Raw genomic sequence first — 22498 nt, 5'->3', positions numbered from 1 at the left:
TTCAGTTCTAAGAGACAGCCCATGTTAGTTTCTTGTGTATTTAAAACTGTGTTTATAATTGTTGAAGGGACGTAGAAAATAATTTTGAAAGAATTCTGTATTAGTTTTCTTTCTTTTTTATTTTTTAATATTTATTTATTTTTGAGAGAGAGAAAGAGAGAGTGGGAGAGGGGCAGAAAGAGAGGGAGACAGAATCTCAAGCAGGATCCAGGCTCCAAGCTATCAGCACAGCACCTGATGCGGGACTTGAACCCACGCTGGGAGATCATGACCTGAGCTGAAGTCAGATGCTTAACCAGCTAAGCCACCCAGGTGCCTCTGCATTAGTTTTCTATTGCTGTGTAACAAATTACCACAAACTCAATGGCCAATTTTTAGCTCAAAGTTCTGTGGGTCAGAGTCCAATCATGACATGGATTTCTCTGCTCAGGGTCTCAAAGGCTGAAGTCAAAGTGCCCACCAGGCTGAGTTTTCATGTGGAGCTTCTGGGGAAGAATCTGCTTTTAAGCTCATTGAGGTCGTTGGCAATTCTTGTGGTGGTAGGAATGAAGTCCCTAATTTTGCTGTCTGTCAACTAGGGGTCACTCCCAACTCCCAGAGACTACCTGCATTCCTTGCTAAATGGCCCCCTCTATTAAAGCCAACAATGCAGAACTTGCACATGAAATCCCTCTTGTGCTTCAAATCTCTGAAATCCTACATATCTGACCTCTAGATCCAGATTTAAAGGTCTCATATGATTAGGCCAGGCCCATCTAGATAACCTCATTTAAAGGTCAGCTGATTTGGAACTTTTAAATTTTGTTTTTTAATGTTTATTTATTTTTGAGAGAGAGAGAGAGGGACAGAGCATGAGTGGGGAGGGGCAGAGAGAGAGACACACATAATCTGAAGCAGGCTCCAGGCTCTGAGCCATCAGCACAGAGCCCAACAGGGAGCTCAAACTCAAGAACTGCGAGACCAAGTCGGATGCTTAACCGACTGAGCCACCCGGGGGCCCCTGATTTGGGACTTTAAAAAAACAATGTTTATTTATTTTGAGAGAGAGAAAGAGAATGGGGGGGTGGGGAGCGCAGAGAGAAGTGAGGAGAGAGAGAATCCCAAGCAGGCTCTGCCTTGCCAGCGCAGAACCCGATGCAGGGCTTGATCTCATGAACGGTGAAATCATGACCCAAGCTGATGCCAAAAATCGGTCGCTTAACCAACTGAGCCCCCCAGGCACCCCTGGGACTTAAATTATGTGTGTAGACTTCCTTCACAGCAGTACCTACATCACTGTTTGCTGGAATAACTGGGATGAGATGTGTGTATATCATGGGCCATGAATCTTGGGGAGCCTACCTCCAGCCTACCATAATGTCTTTTTAACATTTTAAGCATAAGCCTCTGGGTCATCTTAGTAACTCTTGGTGGTTTATAGGTGTAACTTAAATTTGAGGTTGAATTTTTGAATGTTACTGGTAAGAGTCAGCTTGGGATACAGCTCTGCTGATATGAGAAAAGTCTTATTCATAAAACTGAATAACAGAAGGAAAGTTATTGCCAATGCGATTGCTTTTTTTTCCCCTTAGTGTCTATTACTTTTCTTTCAATAAAGTTTATAAAAACTTGGAAAAACTCAAATGTAGGGCAAAGCAGATAGAAAAATAACAAAAATCACCTGTAGTCCAAACACTCTTCCTTATACTTTTATCATTTTCTTCCAGTTTTTATTGTTCAATTAAAATAATATTATTATAATCATGTATATATGAAATAATTATATATACTGACTTCCTAAGTATATGTTTTTTTCTGATTATAAAAGTAATACAGGAGCGTCTGGGTGGCTCAGTCAGTTAAGCATCCAGCTCTTGATTTTGGCTCAGGTCATGATCTCATGGCTCATGGGATCAAGTCCCAGCTCAGGCTCTGCATGGGATTCTCTCTCTCCCTCTCTGCCCCTCCCCTGGGTGTGTACTCTCTCTCTCAAAATAAATAAATAAACATAAAAAAATAAAAATCAGTCATTGGAGAAAGTTAAAAAAAATAGGAAAGTAATAAGAAAAATAAAATAATTTAGAATCTTGTTACCCAGCACTAATACTTGGGTATATTTCCTTAGTGCCTGTTCTAATGCATTCCTTGGTCACAGATTAGATCCTATTGTATGGATTTATTTTTTTTTAATTTAAAAAATGTTTTTATTTCTCATGCACTATGAAATCATGAGCTGAGCTGGAATTGAGTCAGACACTTAACAGAGCCACTCAGGCTCCCCTGTATGGATTTATTTTTAAGTAGAGTTAACACTGGAACACTTGCACATTTTAAATAAGAGGCATTTGACATATTACTTACTGCCTAGTCATTTTTTTTTGTCCTAACCATTAAAACAACTTCATTGATTCTGTATAAGTTTGTTTTAGATTCATAAATGTGCTTTTTATTTTTAAAATTTTATATATGCTTGTAGTTGTATATATTTGTTGTATATATTTGTATTGATATAGGTTCATAATTCAGTATTTAATGAAATAGTAAAAGAACACACAAAAAACTCCATTGCTCAAATTGATTCACTCCCTAAGGGTCCCTGACAGCTGAGTTTTCACTGTACCTTGTTTATTATTATTATCAATGGGCCAGGGACATCAGTGTTTCCATTGGCTCTTCCCTCTTGCTCCTTGGGACAAGATTCCCCTGGTTCTGGCATCCCTGTGGGGGCAGCAGTTTAGGAGAAAAAAACGCTTTGAAAAAATTTCTCAAAAGAACATTCCAGACTTAGTAAAACAGAGCACTATGTGCCCCCTCTCACCTCTTCTCCTGGTTTCTTATACTGACTATCATGCCAGAATGTCTCAGCTGAAGGTACTGACTGATATCAGTTCTCAGTGCAGTGTCTTTCTGCTGAAACACTGACAGACTGGGCTGCTTTTTTTTTTTTTTTTCTTTTAGAAAGAGAGAGAGTGAGCACCTGCAAGCCGGGGCAGAGGGAGAGAGAAAATCTTAAGCAGGCTGTACATAGAGCCCAACTCAGGTTTGATCTCATGTTCCTGGGATCGTGACCTGAGCCAAAATCAAGAGTCCAATGCTCAACTGACTTAGCTACCCAGGTGCCCCTAGACTGGGCTCTCTTGGCTATGTGTTTGTTTATTTATTTACTTACTTACTTACTTACTTACTTACTTATTTATTTATTTATTTATTTATTTATTTATTTATTTATGACAGAGAGAACAAGCAGGGGGAGGGCAGAAACAGAGGGAGAGAGAGAATCCCAAGCAGGCTCCACACTGTCATTGCAGTCACCAGCCATGTGATCATGACCTGAGCCGAAACCAAGAGCTAGAGGCTCAACCAACTGAGCCACCCAGGCTCCCGTCTTGCTATGTGAGTTTTTAAATAATACGGAAAATCATTATTTGAGTTACTTGGCAGTGAAAATAGTTTATTACTTACTGTGCTTCTGCTTTTGAGGAGAGAGGGGAGGGAAAGACAGATATTTTGTAATGTAATTTTCCTTGCAGAGTGTCCAAAATGTAATTTGGATGTGGTCATCAACCATGTCAAGAGAGTTTCTGTTTTAACAATGGGATGAAAAAAATCATTCCAGGGGCACCTGGGTGGCGCAGTCGGTTAAGCGTCCGACTTCAGCCAGGTCACGATCTCGCGGTCCGGGAGTTCGAGCCCCGAGTCAGGCTCTGGGCTGATGGCTCAGAGCCTGGAGCCTGTTTCCGATTCTGTGTCTCCCTCTCTCTCTGCCCCTCCCCCGTTCCTGCTCTGTCTCTCTCTGTCCCAAAAATAAATAAAAAACGTTGAAAAAAAAAATTAAAAAAAAAAAAATCATTCCAGAAACACCTTTCTGGGACTGGGAAGGAACTGAAATGGAAGTTGTTATGCACACGAGGAGAAGTTTGATCTCAAGAGTTGCATAATCTTGAAATCAACCTGGACTTCTGAGTCTAGGGTTCAAAGTAGATAAAAGCTAGACTTGAAAATCTTTAGTACCATGATAGCTTCATTTTAAACTGGGAACTTGCCATTTTATTTTGAATCAAGTATTTTAAAAATGTATACTTTACATGGATAGTTTATTTTTGCATTTTTATCCCTTCTGTTTATTTAGAAGGAAAAAAAATCTTGATTTTTTTTTAACAACTGGCTAATCAGAAAATATTTATGCAACTTCTAATATAGCACCCTAAATTATTTTGAAACATTTAGGAATATATCTACTTTAATGTTTTCCCTGTAATAAGTGAATAAATATTCTCATTTGGTAATAGCTTGGAAAATATAGGACAGCCATTTATTTTTTTCTTATTATTATTAAAACATTTTTTTAATGTTTATTTATTTTTGAGAGAGAGCGAGAGAGAGAGCACGAGTAGGGCTCAAACTCATGAACTGTGAGATTGTGATCTAAGCCAAAGTTGGATGCTTAACCAACTGAGCCACCTAGGTGCCACCCCTCTTCTTATTTTTTAAACATGCCACTGCATGAATTTTTTAAAATTATTTTTTATGTTTATTTTTTTGAGAGAGAGAGAATCCCAAGCAGGCTCTGAGCTGTCAGCAGAGAGCCCGATGTGGGGCTTGATCCCATAAACCACGAGATCATGACCTGGGCCAAAAGCAAGAGTCAGACGCTTAACAGACTGAGCCACCCAGGCGCCCCTTAAACATTCTTACCACAAATCAACAGGCTGTACATCTTAAACTTACACATTGTTATATGTTAATTGTGTCAACGAAGCTGGGGGAGAAAGGTCGCTTCAGTTGCTGTAAAAGGCCAAGAATAGAGAAGTGGAAAAAGAGACCAGTTAGAAAACTGTTGCAGTAATCTGGAAGACACAGTCATGGCTACACTAAGGTAGTAGTGATGGATGTGTTAAAAATTATTGAATACAGAGTTTATTTTATTATTTTATTAGGGAATATTTTTCAAAGCAATTAAAACTGCTGCCTCAAAAAAATATACACCTTGGAAAACCTCCCCCCACTTTCAAAAGACAGAAACTCAGTGTGACTGCATCTGCTTGGAACTCCTGCCTACACTGTACTCCCAACATAAATGAGGGCTAGCTGGAGACTTTCTGAATTTAAAGTATATTTTAAAGGTAGAATCAGCTAGGGGTGCCTGGGTGGCTCAGTTGGTAGAGATCAGGTAGGGCATGTGACTTTTTAAAAAATTTTTTTAAACATTTATTTATTTTTGAGAGAGAGACAGGGAGAGAGATCAAACAAGATGGGAGGGGCAGAGAGAGAGGGAGACACAGAATCTGAAGCAGGCTCCAGGCTCCGAGCTGTCAGCACAGAGCCCCATGAGGGATTTGAACCCACAAACCGCTAGATCATGACCTGAGCCTAAGTCGGGTGCTTAACTGACTGAGCCACCCCGGCGTGGCATGTGACTCTTGATCTCAGGGTAATGAGTTCAAACTGCATGTTGGGCACAGAGCTTACTTTAAAAAAGGAAAAAAAAGAGAGGCACCTGGGTGGCTCAGTTGGTTGTGTCTGACTTCAGCTCAGGTCATGATCTTAACAGTTTGAGAGTTCAAGCCCCACATTGGGCTCACTGCTGTCATTCCAGAGCCTACTTCAGATCCTCTGTCCCCCCTCTCACAGCCCCTCCCCTGCTTGTGCTCTTCCAAAAATAAACATTAAAAAAAAAAAAAAAGAGCTAGTCTTGCTGATAAATTGGGATTTGGGGAGAACTGGGGAAGTCAGGATTAAGGGAAGATCCCACAGGTTTTTGGCCTAAGCACCTGGGTTTAACGATGTTTCCATATATTTAGATGGAAAAGATTAGAGGCAGTCTGGGAAATTATAAGTTTAATTTTAGACATGTTATTTTTTTTCTAGTTTTATTGAAAAATAATTGGCATACATCACTGTATAAGTTTAAAGCATAGAGCATGATGGTTTGATTTAGATATACAGTAAAACATTGGATTTTGAGTAACTTGTTCTGTGAGTGTTCTACAAAGCGAGTAAACATTTCTAATAAATTTTAACTTGATAAAGTAGCAGTGTCTTGCATAATGAGTAGTACGTGACACTCAATATCACATGATCACAACTGGGCCAATGGTTTTTGAAATTTGCTTTGATATATGAGTGCTTTGGATTACAAGCATGTTTTTGAAACAAATTATGCTCATAAACCAAGGTTTCACTGTATTTTGACATGATTACCACAGTAAGTTTGGCTAACACCCATCTTTTCATATACATACAATAAAAAGAAAAAAAAGGAAAAAAATTTCTCCTTGTGATTAGAACTCTTAGGATTTACTCAACAACTGTTCTGTCATATAGCAGTATTAGCTGTGGTTATCATGTTGTATATTATATCCCTAGTACTTTTTTACCTTATGCAGGAAGTTTATATCTTTTGATTATAGTCCTCCATTTTCACCTCCCTTGCCCCAACCACTACCTCTGGCAACCACAAGTCTGTTCTTTTTTTCTGTGAGTTTTGTTTTGATTTGAATCCACATATAAGTGAGATCATATAGTATTTGTCTTTCTCTGTCTGATTTATTTCATTTAGCAAAGTCCTTCAAGGTCCATACATGTTGTCACAAATAGTAGGACTTCCTCATATTTTATGGCTGAATAATATTCTGGTGTGTGTGTGTGTGTATCACAAGTTCTTTATCATTCATCCATCAGTCCACTTTTATGTTGTTTCCATGACATGTTAAATTTTAAATGCTTATTAAACCTCCAAGCAGATATTAAATAGGCTGTTGGATTTAAGAGTCAAAGGAGAATTTAGGCTAATCATTTTTTAGAAGTTTTATGATGAAATCCTTGGTTGTATTTGTAAAAACAACTCTATGATCATGCTGTAAATTGTATTATGAAATGAAACATTTTCATAATTCTTAGTTTCGTATTTAAAGATAAAATGCCAAATTGTTTTCCCCCACAGTTTACTGTGTATGTTTATTTTATGTGGATACACTTTAAGTGGCCTTTCTTAGTACCAGTCATCTTTGAATAACAAGTACCTCCTCTACTCTTCAAAAAAAAGAAAAATACTGTAGTTTTATTACCCATGAATTACTACATTTCTGGATAAGTGATGTTTCGGTTCACGTTTTTTTTTTTTTTTTTTTTAACTGTGTAGTGGTGTTTTGAGACCCTTCAGCCCTCTGTTAAGTCTCCTTTCTCATTGGTAAGGGTTGTAGTTTATAAAATAACAGACCTATATTAAAGGTGAAGGGACTGCTCTCCCCCCCAAATTAGGATATGATATAACCAGTAAAGCAGTAAGTAACTTGAGCGCTGACACTAGTGACATTTTGGTTCTTTCATTTAAAAATGCTTACTTCAGGGGTGCCTGGGTGGCTCAGTTGGTTAAGCTTCTGATTTCAGTTTGTAAGTTCGAGACCTGAGTCAGGCTCTGTGCTGACAGCTCAGAGCCTGAAGCCTGCTTTGGATTCTGTGTGTCCCTCTCTCTCTGCCCCTCTCCCCACTCGCACTCTGTCTCTCTCTCTCTCTCTCTCTCTCTCTCTCTCTCTCTGTCTCTCTCTCTCAAAAATAAATAAACATTAAAAAAAAATAAAAATAGAGTTTTAAAATTTCACTCGAGAACTTAGTTTATTTTTAAGTTTATTTATTTTGAGAGAGAGAGAGTGAGCACGAGTGGAGGAGGGGCAGAGGGAGAGGGAGAATCCCAAGCAGATTCTGCACTGTCACTAGGAGCCCAACTCAGTCTCATGAACCATGAGATCATGACCTGAGCCGAGATCAAGAGTCAGATGCTTAACCGACTGAGCCAGCCAGAAGCCCTTAAAAATAGGGTTTTAAAATTTAATTGGAAAATTCCTGCTATTTCCTATCATGACCAAACTTAGCTAGATTCCCTTTAGTCTTCTCAGGATGGTGGCTGTTCCCATTCTTCTATGAATCAACCTCAACTATATTGTGTATACAACTATCTAATAAAGGAAGGAAGTTGTAATTTAGGGCTTCTAAACATAGCTAGGAGTAACTTGAGAGGGGATAGGACCCACTCCTTTAAAGTTGAAGATTCTTTTCTTTTGATTTGAAGGAAATTGAATTTATTTGCCCTTACCTAAAAACTTAGGATTCTTCTGGAACTTTCTGTTATGTATGTTGTCTCAAGCCAATCTTAATTCCTCTTAGTGTTCCTGGATCAGCGGTGTCCCATTTCTCTTAGCTGGGCATAATCCCCTTGATCCATTTCAACCTTGCTTTTGCTTTCATTTAATTAGGTGAGTTGTTTACTTGTTTTAAGTAAATTGCAACTAGAGACTTTGAAAGAAAGAAAAAATATCTTTCTAACTTTTTTTCTCGGAAGTTCTTTAGGTTGCTTATCTCTTTCATAACTTATATGATACATAAGAAAAATGGTTTCCTATTTTGTAAACTGTTACCTGATTGCAACAATAATGGAGGAAAATTATTTTTATTAGTAGGTATAATACTACTGGTAGAAGTCAAGTAATATTTTGTGGATCTCTTGTCTCTGGAACTACCTCTATATATAATACCTTTTTTGTCGATTCCAATATATTTGATTTTGTATTATTTCATTTTATTTTTAGTTTGTTAACCAATTTCAATTATTTACAAAGTGGGGATTAAAAACAGGCTGGCTTCTTATGGGGTTCATTTCAAAATGGGGAAGGGCAGATTGGCTAGCTAGAAATTGAGAGTAACAGTTTGAAAACCGAAAAAGGTAAACTAGGTATGAAAAGGGGAATGATTAAATGTGGTATCTTCCATTTGTTTTTCTGGATCAAGATTTCATAGGACTGAGGATTCTCTGAAGTCACAAACAAGCGATTAAGTATATCTCTTGATTGAACTTATGTAAGTTTCTCTAAAGAAAGTTTCTCTAAGACTTCCACTCTTAGGGGCACGTGGATGGCTCAGTCAGTTAAGTGTCTGACTCTTGATTTAGGCTCAGATCATGATCCCATGGCTCATGGGATCAAGCTCAGAGTCAGGCCTTATGCTGACTATGGATTCTGTCTCTCCCTTTCTCTTTGCCCTTCTCCCGCTCATGCCTGCATGCATATACGAATTCTCTTTTGCTCTCCCTGAAAATAAATACACTTAAAAAAAAAAAAAAGATATACTCTTAGTTTGGGCAACTTTTCCACCTTTTTATGATAAGTATTTCAACCATATTAGAACAGTAGAGTGAATAGTATTATGAACTTCCAAGTAAACATCATCCAGCCTCACTAGTTATTATTGACTCCTTACCAGTTTTTTTTTCATCTGTACCCCTGCTTATTCCCTGTCCTCTCACTGTTGTGAAGCAGATTCCAAATAGCATATAATTTCATCTGAAAATATTTCAGTAAGAATCTCTAAACTATAAAGGATTTTTGTTGTTAAACACAACCATATTGCCATTACATTTTAGTAAAAATTTAAGTAAGTTTGTTTAGGACTTACCTTTCACTCTGTCTTAAAGACTCACCAGATAAATAAATAAAAGATTTGTCATAATATCTTATACAAATTAACACAAATTAAACTGATTTATCTTTCAAATTGGAATACTTATGAGAGTGAAAGGGGGTGCTATTAACAGTTATGCTAGGACAGCAGTGGAAATCTAGGACTGTCCTGATTAAACTGGGATATATGTGGTCCTCTCTTTCAAAGTAATGTTTGCTGTTTGGATAGCTACATTTTTTCAATAAGCTTTGAATTGCCTAAATTAGTCAAGTTGTAGCTAGGAGCATGATGAAACTTACCATAGAATTTTCAAGTCTAAAAATTAAAAAAAATTTTTTTTAAATGTTTTTATTTATTTTTGAGACAGACAGAGACAGAGCATGAGCAGGGGAGGGGGCAGAGAGAGAGGGAGACACAGAATCCGAAGCAGGCTCCAGGCTCTCATCTGTCAGCACAGAGCCTGACACGGGGCTCGAACTCACAGACCGTGAGATCATGACCTGAACAGAAGTCGGATGCTCAACCGACTGAGCCACCCAGGCGCCCCTCAAGTCTAAAATTTTTATAGTGCCTGTAGATTTCAACTTGTTTTTTTTTTTTCTTTTTAAGTTTTTTATTATTTAAGTAATCTCAATGAGGGGTTCAAACTCACAACCCTAAAATCAAGAGTTGCATGCTCCTGTGACTGAGCCAGCCAGGCACCCCTCAACTTAGTTCTCTCTCTTTTTTTTGAGAGGTTTTATTTTTTAATTTTTATTAAACATTTTTTTCTTAATGTTTATTTTTTTTAATTTGAACTTATTTGATTGATTGATTGTGATTTTTTAATATGAAATTTATTGTCAAATTGGTTTCCATACCACACCCAGTGCTCATCTCAACAGGTGCCCTCCTCAGTACCCATCACCCACCCTCCCCTTCCTCCCACCCCCCATCAACCCTCAGTTTGTTCTCAGTTTTTTTAAGAGTCTCTTATGGTTTGGTTCCCTCCCTCTCTAACTTTTTTTTTTCCTTCCCCTCCCCCATGGTCTTCTTTTAAGTTTCTCAGGATCCACATAAAAGTGAAAACACTTGGTATCTGTCTTTCTCTGTATGACTTATTTCACTTAGCGTAACACTCTCCAGTTCCACCCACGTTGCTACAAAAGGCCATATTTCATTCTTTCTTGTTGCCACGTAGTATTCCGTTGTGTATATAAACCACAATTTCTTTATCCATTCATCAATGGATGGCTTAATATTTATTTTTGAGAGAGAGACGCAGACACAGAATCCTAAATAGGCTTCAGGCTTGAACCCATGAGCTGTGAGATCATGACCTGAGCCAAAGTCAGACACTTAACCAACTGAGCCACCTAGGCACCCCTAGAGATTTTATTTTTAAATAACCTCTACACCCAGCATGGGGCTTCAACTCAAAACCCTGAGATCAAGAACCACATACTCCACAGACTCGGCCAGCCAGTTGCCCTCAACTTGGTTCTTTATTTATTTTTTTTTAAGTTTATTTATTTCTTTTGAAAGAGAGAAAACACAAACAGGGAAGGCTCAGAGAGAGGGAGAGACAGAATCCCAAGCAGGCTCTGCCCCATCAACGCAGATCCCAATGTGGGCTCAAACTCATGAACTGAGATCATGACCTGAGCTGAGATTAAGAGTCAGTTGCTTAACTGACTGAGCCACCCAGGCACCCCTCAACTTGGTTCTTTTTTTTTTTTCTAGGTTTTTTAAATGTTCATTTTTGAGAGAGGGAGAGAGAGAATATGCATGTGAGGGAGGGGCAGAGAGAGAGGGGAGACAGAAGAAGATCTCAAGTAGGCTCTCTCTGCCCTGTCAGCACAGCGCCCAATGTAGGTGGGCTTGGACTCAGGAACTGTGAGATCATGACCTGAGCCAAAGTTGAACGCTTTAACTGACTGAGCCACCCAAGTGCCCCAACTTGGGTTTGTTTTTGTTTTTGTTTTTTTCCAATTTCTTCACATCCTTTCCAATACTTTTTATTTTCTGTTCTGTTTTTGTGTTTTTCTTATAATCATTCTACTTGGTATGAAATGGTATCTCATTGTGGTTTTAATCTGCATTTCCCTGATGATTAGGGATGTTAAAGATCTTTTATTGACTTATTGACTGTTCATGTATCTTCTTTTTTTAATGTTTTTTTCTTTCTATGATTAATTTATTTTTTATAATTTACATCCAAGTTAGCACCTGGTGCAATAATGATTTCAGGAGTAGATTCCTTAATGCCCCTTACCCATTTAGCCCATCCCGTCTCCCACAACCCATCCAGCAACCCTCTGTTTGTTCTCTATATTTAAGAGTTTCTTATGTTTTGTCCCCTTCCCTGTTTTTATATTATTTTTGCTTCCCCTAACTTGGTTCTTAATGACACTTTCATAAAAGTAGAAGTGGAACCATCAGGCATAAACCACAAATTAAAATGAACCCCTTGTTTAAATGTATAGTTTATAGGCTTGTGGATATTAGATCATAGAGAATTAGAATACATTATACAGTAGATTAGGTAAATGAAATGATGGTCAAGTTTAAAATGTCAAAGGTTTTTTCTGTTAAAGTTGGTAATTCACCATGATATTAGATTAGCTTTATACCCAGCATAAACTGAAATTAGTTTTTAGCATTTTCAGATTAGAAAACACAACTAGACCTTCTTTATCTATTCTTCTCAAGTTTATGCTGTGTTACTATAGCAAGTAATTCTCAGAAACAGCTCCATCCAGTTAGTGTTTGCTTATTATCAGTAATATTTTAAGCAACTACCTTTTTAAACATTTTTTTAATATTTATTTATTTTTGATTTTATTTTTGATTTTTTAAAATTTACATCCAAATTAGCATATAGTACAACAGTGATTTCAGGAATAGATTCCTTAGTGCCCCTTACCCATTTAGCCCACCCCCCCTCTCACAATCCCAGTTTGTTCTCCATATTTATGAGTCTCTTCTGTTTTGTCCCCCTCCCTGTTTTTATATTATTTTTGCTTCCCTTCCCTTATGTTCATCTGTTTTGTATCTTAAATTCCTCACATGAGTGAAGTCATATGATATTTGTCTTTCTCTGACTGACTAATTTTGCTTAGCAGAATACCCTCCAGTTCCATCCATGTAGTTGCAAATTGCAAGATTTCATTCTTTTTGATTGCCGAGTAATACTCCATTGTGTATATATATCACTTCTTCTTTATCCATTCATCCATCGATGGACATTTGGGCTCTTTCCATACTTATTCTATTGTTGATGGTGCTGCTATAAACATGGGGGTGCATGTGTCCCTTCGAAACAGCACCCTGTATCCTTTGGATAAATGCCTAGTAGTTCAATTGCTGGGTCGTAGGGTAGTTCTATTTTTAGTTTTTTTGAGGAACCTCCGTACTGTTTTCCAGAATGTCTGCACCAGCTTGCATTCCCATTAAGCAGCTACCTTTTAATAATAAAGTATACATCTATGATTGCCCCGATCAGGAGCTGAAGTCAGACTTTTAAAACACAATTCCATTAGGCCAGTTCTTTGGAAAAATAAATACCCTTTAGTGTTGAAATTTCTTTCCTTTCATTTTCTTTAACCACAGTTTCAGTTTTAATACTTTTTCTATAAGTAAAAGATAACTCATATCATCTAGTTCTTTATTTTTTAGTTTATTTTCTGAATCAGCTTCAAGTCTTTGACGTTTATATGTAAAACAGTATAATTCATACATCCACACACTGACTTCGACTTTGTGGCCTTTTTAAAAATTAGAATCGATCTTCTGTAACATATAGTATCTTAGATTTTTTCCCCCACATGGTTCTGTTGCTGTGGATTTGAAATCATGGTGATGTATTAGGTTTAATTTGTTACATTAAAAAAAAAAATGGGTTCACAGTTCTTTATGCATTTAAGTATTTTGAATTACTTTTCCTCTCTTTCTAGCTGTCCCCTTTCCTCCAACCCAACGGCTTACTTTGAAGGAAGTATTTGAGAATGGGAAACCTAAAATTGATGTCTTAAGAAACCATTTGGTGAAGGAAGGGCGACTGGAAGAGGAAGTAGCCTTAAAGATAATCAATGATGGGGCTGCTATCCTGAGACAAGAGAAGACTATGATAGAACTAGATTCTCCAATCACAGGTATGAGAAATATTTGGGTGGCACTTAGATTTGAGCTTATTTGAAAAATTATTACAAATAACCAACTAAAATGTGTGATAATTTTTCTAGGAATTATGAGGTAGTCTTAGGATTGTTTGTTGTTTATTGACGAAATACAACTTAAAATATCTCATATTTCCTATAGGACTATTCAGTATTGATAGATTGACTACAATTATAGAACAGCCCAGTCAAAAGCTAAAGTGATTTCAGTTAAAAGTTAAACTGTGATCTTGATGTACTGCCCTTTCTCTTCTAAGACATCATTTTTCACCTCACCTTATGCCCTTTTTTTCCTAGTGTGTGGTGACATTCATGGACAATTCTTTGACTTGATGAAGTTGTTTGAAGTTGGAGGATCACCTACTAACACACGCTACCTCTTTCTGGGTGACTATGTGGACAGAGGCTATTTCAGTATAGAGGTAAAAATTAAATTGGATACGTGGGAACTTTCATTACCTTTTTTTAGAACTTTGCTTTCTATTCTTCGGTAGAAGAAATTAAAATGAGAACACTGGCAGAACTTATAAACCTTGTTACTTTTAGTAATTAAGGTGTTAGAAAAATGTTTTCACTGGTGTAAGAAAGTTCTATTCCTTCTTGTAGCTTCTATATGTGGTAGACATATAGAAGGGGCTATATTAAACCCAGCTTTGCAGGTAAGTCAAATGTTTACCAACCTTTCCTCTTTGAAGATAGTGCACAGGCTGTATATAAATGGCATAAATTGCTATTCACCCTAAACAGGGTTTGGATTAGCAGACACTAATTCTAAAACCACAAGCTGGTGGGCTGTAATTTATTCTTAGATTAACTTCCAGTGCTAAACCACCAGGCACTTAGTTTACTGTAGGAATAATTTTTGATACTGTTATGCATAGTAAGCACTTAATAAATGTTCATTGAATAAAAAAATGATTAAAATTAATGAAGTTAATGGAAACTCAAAATTTACTTTCATGTATTTTGAAAACTGAATGAAGAGAAAAAATGATTGGAATTAAAGTATAAGCTGTTGTGTATAAAAAATAAAACTATTTTAGAACACCATGCAAAGACTTGAGTACAGTGGAACCATATTCATATTTAATATCAATTGATTTAGCTGTACATGCTTGGCAAATAAAAGGCAAGTAACGTTTGAAATAGTACAGGTAATTGAATTTATAATGTGCCCAAGAATAAGCATGAGATGAGAAATTGAGTCCGCTTGCTGTTCTTGTAGTCTTTAGTCCTGCCTCTCCCTCATAGTGTGACGGTCTCAGTGTATTTAGTGTGTTTCTAGTGGTTAAAGGTTTATTTGTGCAGCATCACTCCTAAATCCAAGTCAACTATCTCACCTAGTGCTTAAAGAAGCAGTGGTTATTCTAAAGCTGGAAGAAACTCTTTAGTTAAATAGATGTGTCTATTCATGAATCAGTGAAGTTCAGAGTTATGTGTCAGTGCCCCAAATTAATTTAGTGTCATCTGTGAGGACAAAGGTTAATGGTAGAAGCTAAGAAAATTATCTTCTTGCCCCGCTGCTCAGTAAATTCCCAAGGTCTCCAAGTAGGTACCTGGGATGAGTGGAGATGATACCTGCAGACTGTATCATTGAAATGGTTCTCTATTCCAGGTATCCTAAGTGTCCATTGATAGGGACACCTGGGTCGCTCAGTTAATTGTCTGACTTCAGCTCAGGTCATGACCTCACAGTTCATGAGTTTGAGCCCTGAGTCAGGCTCTGTGCTAACAGCCTGGAGCCTGCTTTGGATTCTGTGTCTCCTTCTCTGCCTCTCCCCTGCTCATGTTCTGTCTCTCTCTCTCTCAAAAATAAACATGAAAAAAGTTTTTAATTAAAAAATTGTCCATTGATAGATGAATAAATAAGATGTAATAAATATATATAATGGATATAATATAATAGAAAATTACTCAGACATAAAAGAGAATGAAGTGTTGCCATTTGCAACAACATGGATGGACCTAGAGGATATTATGCTAAGAGAAATAAGTCCAAGAAAGACAGATACTTATGATTTCACTCAGGTAAGGAATCTATAAAACAAAACAAGTGAACAAACAAAACAGAAGCAGACTTATTTATAAACACCAAGAACAAACTGGTGGTTGCCAGAGGAGAGGGGAGTAGGAAGTCAGGATATAGGTAGAGGGGATTAAGAGGTACAGACTTCCAGTTATAAAATAAATAAGTCATGGATGAAATGTACATCACAGGGAATATAGTCAAAATACTGTAATAACTTCATATGGTGACAGGTGATAACTATCCTTATTGTGGTGAGCATTGCATAATATATAGGATTGTTGAATCACTATGTTGTACACCAAGAACTAATATTGTATGTCAACTGTAGTTCAATAAATAAATAAAATAAAAAGGGAAGCAAGCATAGTCTAAAAAGGAAAAGCTTTCTAATTCCTATTCACATCATGTTTCAAGAGACAATAAAAAATATGGATGTTTGAAAGACACATTGAATGTTTACTTCTTTGGGTATTGATTAGCATGAAGAGGTTTTATCTATCTATCTATCTATCTATCTATCTATCTATCTATCTATTTTTGAGAGAAGAGAGAGCCAGTGAGCGAGGGACAGAGAGAATTCCACGAGTTGCAGAGAGATAGGGAGAGCCCAGAGCTGGGCTCAAGCTCACCCAGAGCGGGGCTGGAACTCACAAACCATGAGATCATGGACCTGAGCCAAAGTTGGATGCTTAACTGATGGAGTCACCAGGTGCCCCAGCATGAAGAAGTTTTAGAGGCTGAAGAGAAGGATACAGAACTTACTGAATTTTTAATTAGTCATTATATTTAATGAAACAACTTCTTAAAAAGATAATATTATGCCAAATCATCTTCAGGTTGTTGTTAACTGACATATTTACAAATAGTTTCAATGCATTAATACATTCAATATAAAGCACACACTGAAAAACTCCATAATGATTTTTGTACACACATACTATATTCAGAATATTTTCTGTTACATATTTTTTCCTCATTTATCAACAAATGTTTCCTGATTGCCAACTTTATGGCAGGCTCTGAGGATAAAATAATGAATAAGATTTATGCTTTCTATTTTTTTTTAATTTTTTTTTTCAACGTTTATTTATTTTTGGGACAGAGAGAGACAGAGCATGAACGGGGGAGGGGCAGAGAGAGAGGGAGACACAGAATCGGAAACAGGCTCCAGGCTCTGAGCCATCAGCCCAGAGCCCGACGCGGGGCTCGAACTCACGGACCGCGAGATCGTGACCTGGCTGAAGTCGGATGCCTAACCGACTGCGCCACCCAGGCGCCCCTATGCTTTCTATTTTTATTTGTTTGTTTTTAAGATTAATGCTTTCTATAGGAGCTGACAGTCTGTTAGAAAAGATGCACTTGTAACTAGATTTTTCTATACAGTATAAAAGTGCTTGTTTAATTTTCTGCAATATTCTTCATATTAAGACCTAGCATACTAGCATGGTACCTGACACATAGTTGGCACTCAATAGTTGGCACTCAATATTTGCTCAATGAATGAATGTTAATAAATCATAGTCTGTATTTGGCTTTATCCTGTTATTTGACATTTGACTAACTTAAAGGATTTTTCTGGAATAGCTTAAGAGGTAAATGGATCAAAACATTAAAGTGACAATGCTATTTTATACCAGTTTTAAAACTAAAATTCAGGGTGTATATAGTGTTAGTTGGAAGTCACCTACTTATAAACTACCAAGGTTATAAACTTCTGTAGGCTACAGCTTAGTCCAGCATGATATAGGTATATACTTGATCACAGTTTTTTTTTTTTTTTTATCAGTGTCCTTGATAAGCATGAGTATGTTGTTTTTGTCAAATGGATGAAAATAAGGTAATGGAGTCCTTATTACATTTTTGTTGTTGTAAATAGTTCATTTTTGTAGAAAAATTGGGAAATGTAGACTCTAAGAAAACAAAAACTTGTATAAATCACATATAATCACTGTTAATATCATAGTTTTTTTTTCTTTAAGATTTTAAATTATTTTTTAAAAGTAATCTCTACACCCAATGTGGGGCTGTAACTCACAACCGCTGGACCAAGAGTTGCATGCTCCACTGACTCAGGCAGCCAGGTGCCCCAACATCTTGTATTTTCTTGCAGTCCTTTTTCTTCTTTTACATTTGTATTTATCCTTTTTTAAAGAAAATTGAAATCATTTTGGACATTTCCTTTTGTAGTCTTTTTTTCCCCACTCAGCATTGTATTGAAAACACTTTTCTCTGTGGTTAATGGTAAAAATACCAGAATTTACTTCACTATTCTTTATTTTTGGATGTTTGGTTTGTTGATACTGCTTGCTGCCTATCTTTTCTCTCCTTCTTCCTTACTATCAAAATTCTATTTTTTTCAGATAAGTGAGATTGGGGTTTCAGAGAAAACCTTTGATTTCAGTATGGGGAAGCCCTTAACCCAGCCCCAGGGAATGAATTGATTGGTCTGAGCTAGTCATATAAACCCATTCCTTGTCATCAGTGATTGGTCTAGGGATAAACATGGGATTCTGTTTTGCCCAGTAATATATAAAGGGAACTATGCTGGGTGCTTTTTAGGTGTGTGAGTGTGTGCATGCATGCGCATGCGTGCTGACACACACTTTGAAACACTTCGTTTCCAGATGAAAAGACTAGCAAGGTGAAAGTTGCTGAACCCCTGTTTAACTACATCATATCAAATGTGGGTGGGTACACTATAGCAGCCATTTTGTGATCATGAGGAGGTGCTAAGGATGAAAAGCAGACCTGTGAATTACAGATCATAGAGGGAAAGAGGACATGGTTTCTTGGTGACAGCATTAAGCTGGTACACTAAATCTGGACATCTTACCTCCAGATTTCTTGTTTCATGAGATACTTAATGTCTTTATGGCTTAAACAATTGTTAATTGGATATTTATCACTTGTACTGTAAGTGGATGTTTTCTAGTTACTTCTGCATATTGTTATACCTTTCTGAATTAATAACATTTCTGATATTTACTTAGGTTAGATTCTTATAAGTAAAAGAAGTGGATGAAAGACTATGAACATTCTATTTTTTTAAAGTTTATTTATTTTGTGAGAGAGAGCAAGAGAGCACGCGAGTGCACAAGCGAGTGGGGGAGGGATAGAGAAAAGGAGAGAGAGAATCCCAGGCAGGCTCCTCGCTGTCAGGGCAGAGCCCGACATGAGGCTCTATCCCATGACAGTGAGATCATGACCTGAGCTAGACTGAGAGTCAGACACTTAATGGACTGAACCACCCAGGTGCCCCAGACTATGAACATTTTAAAGACTTTTGATACATATTGCCTAATTGTTTTCACAGAACTTTATTCACTTTATTTATATTTTCTTTCTATACTTAATAATTGTTTTCCTTGAGCCTGTGTGAAATAATCAAGGCAAGATGATTTTTTTCATGCCCAGAGCAAGCATATGTCTTTCCTGAAGCAATGCAAACTTTGATTAGTACAAATACTAAGGACTTTTGGCATTTAGGGACTGATCCAAATGTCATTGACAAAACAAAATAGTAAAGGTTCACTTACTTCTGAGCTTTTTGACATCCCTTCTTCATTTGTACCTATTATAAACTCTGAGGTAGGGCAAGCTAAATTTTAGTTTCTTTTAACTGATTCTTCAATAAGAGAAAGGGCTAAAGGGGATTTTTTTTTGAGAGAGAGAGAGAGAGAGAGAGAGAGAGAGAGAGAAAGCAAGAGAGAGGGGCAGAGGGAGAATCTTAAGCAGGGTCCATGCTAAGTGCAGAGCCCAACGTGGGGGTTGATTTCATGAACCGTGAGATCTTGACCTGAGCCGAAATCAAGAATTGGATGCTCAACTGTCTTGATTCACTGAGATGTCCAGGTCCTACTGGCATTTAATGGGCTGGGTCCAGGGAAACAAACATCCTGCAATATGCAGAAACTCCTAAACGACAAAGGATCATGCTTTTCACATAGTCAGTATTGCCTCTGTTGGGAAACACTGTTAAATTTTGGGGATGGGTGTGAACAAACAAAGCCAAGTCTTTTACTGTGTTTTCTAGTGAAAGGGGCAGCATTGTGTATTTGTTTAGTGTTATGAAAATCAAATCAGCGTGAGGGACTAAAAGAGCCTGCAAGGATAGCTAATTTAGATGGAGATTAGGGAAGGCTTATCTGAGGAGGTAACATCTGAAGAGAAACTTGAATGACCTGAGGGAATGAGCCCTGCTTACCTGATGGGAGGTGGGGGAGGGGTGAGTACTTTCCAGCAGAGGACACATCAAGTATTAAAGCTCTGAGGCTGGAGCACGCCTAATGCAGTTCAGGAATAGTAACAAGGCCAGTTTGGCTAGATGGAAAAATGAGTAGGGGGGAAGATGTAGGCGATGTGTCAGAGGGATAGGCAAGGGTTAGATGATATCAGGCCTTGGAAACCATAGTAAGGAGTTTGGGTTTTATCCTGAATGCTAAAGGAAGCCATTGGAGATTGTTTTGAGGTGGGAGTGACATATTCACATGTATGTTTTGAAACAGTCACTCTGGCTGTTTTGTGGTAAACTGTGGAAGCCTAAGAGTGGGTACAGGGAGGCCAGTTAGGAATCTAATCCTGTAAGCATGGGCAAGAGACATTGGTGATTTAAATTAAGCATTTTGGGAAGCATCTGGATTTAGAATTTTGAAACCTTTTTTTGGGGAGGTGGGAAAATCTCAGTTAAATTCATCAAGCTGTTCAGATCATGACACATTTATTACTAGTCATTGCAAAGTCCCTCTCTGTTTTATTTTTTTCTTATCTATGATCTCTATTAATATTTTCCCCCTCTTGCCATTATATATGTTTCTGTTATATTTGGTATATGCCTCAGAAGACATATAATACATTATGCTAATTTTATAATATGTAAGGTTTTGGTGGATAAAAGTATTTTAATTTTACATAAATATGGTAGTGTTCAGTGTCCTCAAACTCAAGCATACATCATAATTTCCTCGAGCACCTGTTCAAAAACAGATTGCTGGGCCCCACCCCAGAATTCCTGGAGTCTGAAAATCTCTGTCTCTAACAAGTTCCCATGTGATGCTAATGCACTACACTTGAGATGAATGTGACCACGCTATGGCCCTGTTTCTGTTGATTTGAGTTTTCATCTATCATGATGTTTTTAAGATCTATCCAAGTTGCTGTCTCTCAGTCATTGCTTTCTGCTTGCTGTAGAGTATTCCATAGTATACATCTATGACATTTTAGTTCTTTATTCTCAATGGTGGACACCTAGGTTGCCTCCAGTTTCTTTTTTCTATGAACATTACTGTTATGAATATTCATAAAAATATAAATCTACTGATGGTACCATGTTTTAGTTTCTCTGTGGTTTATGTACAAGAGTGGGATTGACAGAGAAAAGGGTATATACCTTCCATACTTGAACTGACCATCACAGATTCCTCTTCAGAATAGCTGTACTAATCTATACGCCTGCCTGTAGCAGCTAAGAGTTCATATTTCCTTACAGCCCTCTTTCCAGAATTTGGTTTTATCTCATTTTCTAATATTTACAAAAATGATGGGTATAAAATAGTATTTTATGTTTCAAGTAGTATTTTTCCAATTACTGATGAAATTAAGCATCTCCTTACATGTTAGCCATTCCACTCTTGTAATCACTGTTAAGAGTTTCTTATATGACCTTTAAGATATAGGTTAAGCATTTACCAGCATATTTTCATATCTATTTTTAAAAAATAAATGTACTTATCAGTGTACATTTGCCCTTTAAGTGCTGCTCTATCTGGGTCCTTCAGATTTTGACCTGTATTGTTTCTATTATCATTCAGTGTTTTATATTTTAAGATTCTCTTTAACCTTAACACAATGAAGTAGTATGTTTTTTGTTTCTAGTCATGCAAGATTTTTTTCATAAAGTTAGTATTTTGTTATTGATTTTATTAGTGTAATTAATTAGAGAACATAATCTGGACATACTCATTCTTTGGAATTTATGGGGACTCTATTTGTGATGAGATACCTAGTAGATTTTTGTGACTATCTTTTTTTTTTTTTTTTTTTTAAGTATCTCTGTACCCAAATGGGGCTTGAACTCATGACCCCAAGATCAAGAGTCACATGCTTTACCAACTATGCCAGCCAACCACCCCTTTATGACTGTCTTGTGTATACTTGAAACTTAATGCATTCTCTGTTGAATTCTCCCTGTGACGTTCATTACTTTTGTCTGCTTGAACTAGGAGTTACTTTCTGGGTGTTTCAGAAGAGCCAACTACAGTTATTACTGATTCTTACCATAGTCCTGTCAGTTGTTGCGTGTGTTTTGAGACTGTGAGATATGTAATGAGGGAGTGTGTGGCAAGCTGAGGGCAAAATGCAGGCTAAAGCACCCCCTCTCCCACCTCAGGTGGAGTATGCGTGATATTCTGTGGACACTCCTGGCTACCCAAGAACAAAGGAAAGGGGTTAAAGGGCTTGCCATGGTAATGTGGGAAGCAAAGGCAAATGAAAAATTAAATTCCATGCTGCCTGCAGCCCATTGACAAGTCCTTGAAACCAGCAGAGTGACTTCCCTTTGGGATCCCAGCTGCCTTAAGGATGACATTTTTGCTAGGGGCAAAAGAGAATCTTAGCTTAACCTTATCTCAACCTCCAGGATCCTGTAAATCTACTTCCTTTATCTCAAGTGCCCCAAGATATATGCTGGCAATCATACTCCAAGCTTAATGCCCACCCCCCATACATCTGAAAGGTCTCATGACTACGGTTTTACTAAATGGTAATAAATGGCATTTCCCTAGCAACAGCTGGCCTCCCAAGGTCCTGGAAACCTTGCTTCCACAATACCTTAGGTACTTACTCTATACCCGACCCCCTCCCAACTTGAGGGTATATAATCATA

At 37.3% G+C, this 22498-nt stretch overlaps 1 protein-coding gene across 3 annotated transcripts in view; it reads left to right on the top strand.

The window, feature by feature from the left end:
* PPP3CC (protein phosphatase 3 catalytic subunit gamma) overlaps nucleotides 1-22498 on the top strand; it is a 99233-nt gene that overhangs the window by 26645 nt on the left and 50090 nt on the right. For all 3 annotated transcript variants that reach the window (XM_047854809.1, XM_047854808.1, XM_047854807.1), the window contains exons 2-3: nucleotides 13368-13565; nucleotides 13887-14011. In XM_047854809.1, the coding sequence (XP_047710765.1) occupies nucleotides 13538-13565; nucleotides 13887-14011 (153 nt within the window). In that variant the 5' untranslated portion in view covers nucleotides 13368-13537. The remainder of the gene's footprint in view (nucleotides 1-13367; nucleotides 13566-13886; nucleotides 14012-22498) is intronic.

The sequence above is a fragment of the Prionailurus viverrinus genome, chromosome B1 (assembly GCF_022837055.1).
Source record: "Prionailurus viverrinus isolate Anna chromosome B1, UM_Priviv_1.0, whole genome shotgun sequence".
Classification (NCBI taxonomy): Eukaryota; Metazoa; Chordata; class Mammalia; order Carnivora; family Felidae; genus Prionailurus; species Prionailurus viverrinus.
The sequence above is the reverse complement of the archived record's forward strand: the minus strand, read 5'-3'. Positions and strand labels throughout refer to the sequence as shown.